The 7062-nt window shown below is 42.4% G+C and overlaps 1 protein-coding gene across 1 annotated transcript; it reads right to left on the reverse strand.

Moving 5' to 3' along the window:
- Positions 1 to 467: 467 nt before the first annotated feature.
- Positions 468 to 7062, reverse strand: LOC119733201 (protein AAR2 homolog). Its single transcript, XM_038206790.1, has 3 exons — positions 6974 to 7062; positions 1959 to 3202; positions 468 to 804 (listed from the first exon to the last, which is right to left on the reverse strand). The coding sequence occupies exons 1-2, from the start codon at positions 6999 to 7001 to the stop codon at positions 2037 to 2039; spliced, it is 1194 nt and encodes a 397-aa protein (XP_038062718.1). The 5' UTR covers positions 7002 to 7062; the 3' UTR covers positions 468 to 804; positions 1959 to 2036.

The raw sequence follows: 7062 nt of genomic DNA on the forward strand, positions 1-7062 counted from the left end.
TTTGGTCCCTACATTTATACTGATGGTCATTTCAGATTGCACTTCACTGCTCGTACTGTCATCAAAGTATTACATTGTATCAAAGAATACTGATATTAAACCTCAGTGACAATGGCATCATGCTTTTGTAACTTCTAATGAACTATGTGCACAAGTACATTGTCTACCCCTAACCCCATCAAAGATAAGGCCAAATAAAAAAAGTCTCCGGTTTCTGGTATGGAGCTTGCCCAAAAAGTGGTGCGTCGACGCGGCTTTTTTTTTTTTACCTGTTTTTTTTGCTTCAAATGTCGGCTGATGACTGCAAATGGTGCCCGACTTAACTTCGTGCAAATACACGGGAGTCCAGGGAGGCCACATCAAGCTTATTCTCGATCATAACCCCATCTTAAAACACGTTAAAATTGTGCAGCAGCAGGATTCCAGTCAAACCAGTGAATTTGGCGGTTTGAGACATCATATTTCATTGAAAAAAAAAACTGTTTCATTTTGCCGACGCGCATGGCTACAGCGACGCGCGCGCATACCAGAAACCAGAGACTTTTTTTTTTGGCCTAAGAAAAAGAGAGTTCGGGAAGACCACATGGAGAGACATTCAAACGCATTGCCGAGTAATGCTCACTCAAAGATAGTACATGTACATGTATGGCTTTGTGCACATTCGGAATAAAATCAGTGTACCTGCGAACCAGGCACATGCATTGTGTCCCGCCCATGGGTCCTCAAACGTGGTTCAAAAGCGCCCTCTCTTGTTCATGCACAGATCTCATGGTGGCTCTTGTCCCCAACTTGCTCCTATACAGCCTGTGCAAAATATACCAAATATTCAATCATCAACGGAATATCTGCATAGATTTTTGTATTCAAAGTGTTAAACAATGTGAGCGATGTCACTTGATCAACGTCCACCACACTATTTTTGTGAGGTTTAGATTAAAAGGATGAATCACTATTGAAAATGGTACCATGCACTTGAACTACCCCCTCAACGTTAATAAAGGGAGAGTCGAGGACCACTGTTGGAGATGAATGTACGGTCAAACCCTGATAAGAAGAGCACTGTTAATACAACGTCCTGCTTACAACAAACAAAAGTTTAGGTCCCAAGTCTTTGTTTTCCTTTGTTTTCCTTTGTTTTCCAATACTGATAATACAAGGTACTGGTCTGTTATAACAATGCAATTTGTAAAGTCCTAAGGACCTTGTTATAAAGGTGTTCGGCTGTATTCATACGCATCGCTTATAATGCCCACACTCAGGCAAAGATACCGTACTACAGCTTTTGGCACATTCAAAATAATGCGTACTTTGCGCTATACATGAGCCAACCAGTGCGCGCACCTGTGTATCTTGAAAGCGCTAAAAAAGTGCCCTCTCTTGTTCGCGCATTGAGTCCGTAGACCATATGCGTGACAGAATGAGTGCGCTATGATGACACCATTTAGGGGTACATACATTAACTCATTAGCACCTTTACTTAATGTACATTGTATGACATTGTGTTTGTCTACTTCAGGCATGCAACTGGGATTTTAGAAGAAAAAAAACAAAGAAGCTCCAAAATACACACCAGATTTTGTACAGTATTTTTCAATTTGTAATGGCATTTATGAGAGGTAAAAACCGAGGAAATCAGTGGATCCGAGGAAAAATTACGTACTGCTGTTTACTTATTGAAGAATCAATGAAACCATAAAGTGCTCAGGTTGTTGTACACATGTAAGTTCATACATGACTATAATTCAATAGTTTTACATTCTCATATTTTTTTTCCGCATTTGTGTTGTCACGTGAGCATCAGGCTTCGACAGCAATTCATTTAAAGTCTCCTTTTGTAACCGCTTGAGGGGGTACTTGCATGTGAACGGAGTCCAGATTGTACAAAATTCCTCAACTGCTTTATAATGGGTAGTGTTAAATTTGCACCCAAAAAAAGACTTCATCACAAAAACACGTACCGCATTGCAGACACTGTGAACAGATGGTCTGCAAGTAACAGGAAATCCACAAAACTTGAAAGTCAAGAGGGCAAGAGTTCAGAGTTGCACGACAACTGGAGCATCGTCGTCTGGCATAGCATCAAAGTCCCACCTGAATCTCTTAGTCAGGCTGTCCTTGAATCGCCGACCTTTGACCTTTATCGGCTGACTGACCTCCGCCTCTTCCAGGTTGGTGAAAAATTCCCGCAGGGTGGTGGTCAGGAAGTTGTCCTTGGAGACGATGTCGATGAAGAAGTCAGCAGGGACCTCCTTGAGCTGGAAGTGGAGTGCAGTGATGAAGCTAGCATAGAGCTCCTGGTGAGCCATGAGGGACTCTTCAGAGGCACATAGGATGTGGACCAGTCGCTTCCATTGCTCAAAGCCGTCGTAGACCTGTCCAACGAGGAAACAGACAAAGGCAAACTGGATCTCCCCAAGGATACCGCTGGGGTGGTCTGGGTAATGTGTCCTCAGCATGCTCTCCAGGGTGTAACTGAGGTCCATGGAGTACTTGGTGATCTCAGCGGCAGAAGCTCCCACTGGATAGTTCCTATCCGGGATGGGACTGAACCGGATCTCTGTCCCTGGCTCATTGTGCATCCTGGGTAGCAGATCCTCGGCACTGGTATTTGCACCCTCAGGGTGTTCCAGACGCCGGCTTTCTGCTAACTCAGCTCTCTGGGCTGATGTCCGGGTTTTGTCATCTGCAATCAACTGCGGAGCTGAAAAGATCTTCCCACACGATGGCATCAAGTCTTTGACCAAGGCTTCCGTGATGTGGCTAGTTAGCGACACCCACTTCTTCAAGCTTTCGTAAGGGTAGGATCCTAAGAATGGATCAAACTCTCTAAGACGTCCCCGATACTCTGCCTCCTCGCCGTCTTCCAAGAAGTGCTCCACTGCATCCTCGTCTCGTTTGCTCCAGCTCAGTACCATCACCTCCTGCCGCTTGAAGCAGTGAAAGAACCCCATGCGAGGGGCGGTACTGCGCTCCCTGACGTTCACAGCGCTGTAGTACACAAAGTGCACTCCCGGTGGGATCATCTTGACTCCCTTGAAGTTCTCCGCGGTGTTCCATGTGTTGTAGTCGATGCCGAATTCTGTGCCAGGGGGGACGTTGAGAAAGAGAAGTGTTGCTCCTTCCTCGAAAAGCTTCCTGGCCGTGTCTTGATCCATTCCCACAGAGGACTCCACTGCTATGTTGGTTGTTCTGAAATATTTACCTATTACAATAAAAAAGAAGAAGACATATATCAAAGATTGGAGAGTAAGTTTTCAAATCAACTGTACTTGTTATATCGTGTCTTTGATACGTGTAATTTCACTGGTCTACCCGGTCATGTGTCCAGTCTATAAAAGTGTGTTACATATGATTTACCTAATGTACATTGAGTTGCGCATCAAATACGCTTTTCACACCACAATATAACATACAATTTTTGTCTGCTGTAGGCCTAATATGGTATTTGACAAGAAACACAATAAAGGGGGCCACTTTGCATCCGTCACGTTAGCAGTTTTTCCAATGGTTGCAATTTTGTTTTACAGTACCTGAAAAACCAAAAAAAGTTTTTGAAATGTTAAGGGACATGTGTACATGAAGGCTTATCATGCTTATCATACATGTACATTGTAATATGTGTTGAATCATTTCTTTTTTTTTCTTTTTTCTTTTTAAATCACCCTCAAAATTCCATCAAATATGGCCGGAAAACGATACAGTTGATGAAAATTTGAGGATAATGTCAAAAAGTAATATAAATAATCAACTCAAATGATCTTTAGCGAAAGGCTGCATGTCCATTTACATTCATTTGTTGAAATTCTTCTTTTGTTGTTTCAGGTATTTAACAAAAAAAATCACAACCATTGAAAAAACTGCTAACGTGACAGTAGATAAGTGGCCCCATTTATTGTGTTTCTTGTCATATGCCATTTTTAACACTTCGGGTTCCATATATCACTCTCTGTTTGCCTCCTGTGGACCTGTGCTACAAAAGATGTGTACGACTAGTGCGACTGGTCGCCAAAGCATTGGTAGTCAGGACTACCGTATCAATAGTGCTTGTGTAAAGTAGCATCCGCTGACAATCACACAGTGTGACTCCACCAACCAGTGTTGTTGACTAGAGTCGCCAACTCGGACTTGAGTCTGACTCCTCTTGCCCTTTTTTTTACTTCAGATTTGACTTGACTTAGAAAAAAAATTACTTGAGGTTTGAGTTGACTTAAAAAAAAAAATGATTAACTACTTGACTTGACTTGACATACACACAACTGTGACGTTTCTTTGAGTTTCTTTTTCGTTGAAGGTTCTTGAGTTTTATTATCAGGTGCCAATGTTTTTGTCGACGGTTACATTTTTGTTGACGGCTGTTCATTGTTTCTATCCTTCTGACAGATCAAAGCATAAAATACTTGCTGCGTAACACTCCAAATCGATCGCCGCATGCATAATTCAACTGGCGCACTCTGCATGCAACTTTTGACCAGCGCTGCACGCAGCTTGCAGTTTTGAATTTTTCAATATCCGAATATATTCGGTCAAGCACAGTTTCACGTATTGTAATCAAATACTAAATTATCAAAAAATGGACAGCCCTAACTTGCTGACATAACACTTTTGTTAAAATAAACACAAACTTTCAGGTGCAAGCAAAAATCAGTTGAACAGAAAGCCAATGGACCTGATGTACATGGCTAGGCGTCCTGCACATTTTTATTTTTCACTTGACATTCACCATGGAAGATACTTAAATGTACCTGGTTAATAGCCAGGATAAATCGAATTATGTTTTTGTACATGTAGGTGTTAAGTTAGTACTACTCTTCAGGCAAAATTTAAGTGATTTTGTCAAAAAAGATAGCCCTAATATTTCTCTGGGTCACAGGTCATAACACACTTGACATTTGATTCTTTCCGGGTTTTAACCAGGATCTGGTAAGTAGGCCCCTACATGTATCTTCAATAGTGAAACTTAGGCAAAAAAGTCCTAATTTTGATTTCCTAAAAAATGTATTTAATCCCCACATTTAGCGTAGCCTACAGCCACTGTGACTGTACGTGTGGCTCACAATAGTATGGAGGAAGCTAGTCCAGTATTTTGAGCAACATTAAAAAATCCATAAAAAAAAGGAAAAATTTCCATGTATACGAAGTTCACTCATTTTCCTCTGTATTGACTAAGCCCCCAGATAGCAATTGCATGTCATCAAAGTCATGTTGAGAAGTGAGAAAATACAAGCATTTTCTTAGAAAACACTTATAATTTTTCAGTCCAATCTCATAGGGTTTGTACACGGGGTGTTGAGTGAACTTCGTATATGGAAATCTTTCACAAAAAAATGCACTAGCAAAATGTAAGAATTTGACGTACATGGGAACAATCTCCCCCTAACTGAGAAGGGTGCATTTGTACACTTTTAGTTAATATAGTGTGCCCGATTGTGGGATTTTATCAGTGCTCCCCCTTGAAAATATGATACAAGCCGCCCCCCCCCCCCACCCCCCGCCAAACGTATTGATTTTCAGAGGCCTAAGTGTCTGGAGAAAATAACCGGTTGGCATTTAAGCACGCCTCCCTGGAAAAAAATTCTGGCGGTTCACCTTGCTAGCCCCAAAAAATATTGGCTCTAGAACCACGCCTGATCGCCACGGTCCACGGCCGGTGACAAGTGCCATGCCTGGCCGCACAGCGCCACCGGCATGACCGGTTCCAGCCCCCCCCCCCCCCCCCCCCTCCAAAAAAAAAAAAAAAAAAGAATAAATAAATCAGTCTATAATCGAGATGGGGTACGTATGCTTTGTGAAATAATGGCAAAACAGCATTTAGCTTTCAGGATGACAGGTGCCGAGTTGGTCAGGTGCCGAGTTAGTCAGGTGCCGAGTTGGAAGTTATGAGAAAGAGGCAAAATTCGGGTGCCAAGTTGGCCAGGTGCCGAGTTGGCTAGGTGCCGACTAGGTGCCGAGTTGGCAAGGTGCCGAGTTGGCAAGGTGCCGAGTTGGCAGGTGCCGAGTTGGCTAGGTGCCGAAGTGACCGACATTCCAACTAGGCCTAGCCATGCTAGCACTGGGTTGGTTATAGTTTGGGTCGGTCTAAACTGTGCATTTTGTTGGTCCCTACCCTAGACCCGTGAAAGTGGCGTTGTATACAACGCCACGCGCTTCCGTCGGGTAAATGCTAGCGACAGCATTCTATCTTTTGATCCGCTACATATAACCATGTATAATTTCGCCAATATGTGAATCACTTACTTGTTGGGCCTCCTGTGAATTTCCGCGAGTGTTGGATCTGTCATTGCCAAGAAATTTGATGTAAAGTACGGCACAACTTTGTCACAACGAATGTTTTCAAAATGATCAGGAAATCAAGGCCAGGCATGACACTCTGGTACCCCGAGTTCCGCATGCGCAAAACAGAAGAAGCATCACCAGTGGGTACCCGACTAACCGTCTTACATGGCAGGATGACCGTAATACCATGTAAAATTCTGCTAAATCCACTTCGAAAGTCTGCCAAATCACCCAGTTTATATTGCTGTTCCATTGTGCAAGGGTTTGTTTTAAGGATTTTTCAAAAAAAGAAGGTTTTTCAAACCAAATGTGCCATATTTCTTTCCAATCTTTTTATTTTCCTTCATCTTCATAATTCTGCAGAAAAAAATTTCTGCTGATTTTCTGTACAACTCATATTTGTATGCAAATATTCTGTCAAATGTAGCCGAAATTCGGCTAGAACGGTCACTCCATTTTAGTAACAGCGGATCACAATAGAGTGTGTTTACTATAGACTGAAGCGTGGCTATGTATATAGCCACGTTCACGGGTCTAGTTGGTCCCTTATTACAGGCTTACTAGGAACCGGGCCCTACACTACACGATCGCCCAAAAGTGGGGTCCGGATGCAACATTCTTTCCTTTATTGTTAAGTTAATTTTAAAAAAGTACAACTATAATAACAAGAAACCAAATAGTACAAAAAATTAAAACTCGCCTTGAACAAGTTGAAGATACCGCACCATGCCATTGACATGATTGATGAACTTTAAGCTAGGTAAATAGCAACGACCTCTATTGTTCACA

The sequence above is a fragment of the Patiria miniata genome, unplaced genomic scaffold (assembly GCF_015706575.1).
Source record: "Patiria miniata isolate m_02_andy unplaced genomic scaffold, ASM1570657v1 HiC_scaffold_25, whole genome shotgun sequence".
NCBI lineage: Eukaryota > Metazoa > Echinodermata > Asteroidea > Valvatida > Asterinidae > Patiria > Patiria miniata.

Bases quoted from the DNA above. Each gene is read 5' to 3' on its own strand.
- LOC119733201 (XM_038206790.1), bottom strand. From the start codon at position 7,001: ATGGTGCGGTATCTTCAACTTGTTCAAG. The intron at 3,203-6,973 runs GCGAGTTTTAAT...TTATTGTAATAG, and splicing joins GTATCTTCAACTTGTTCAAG to GTAAATATTTCAGAACAACC.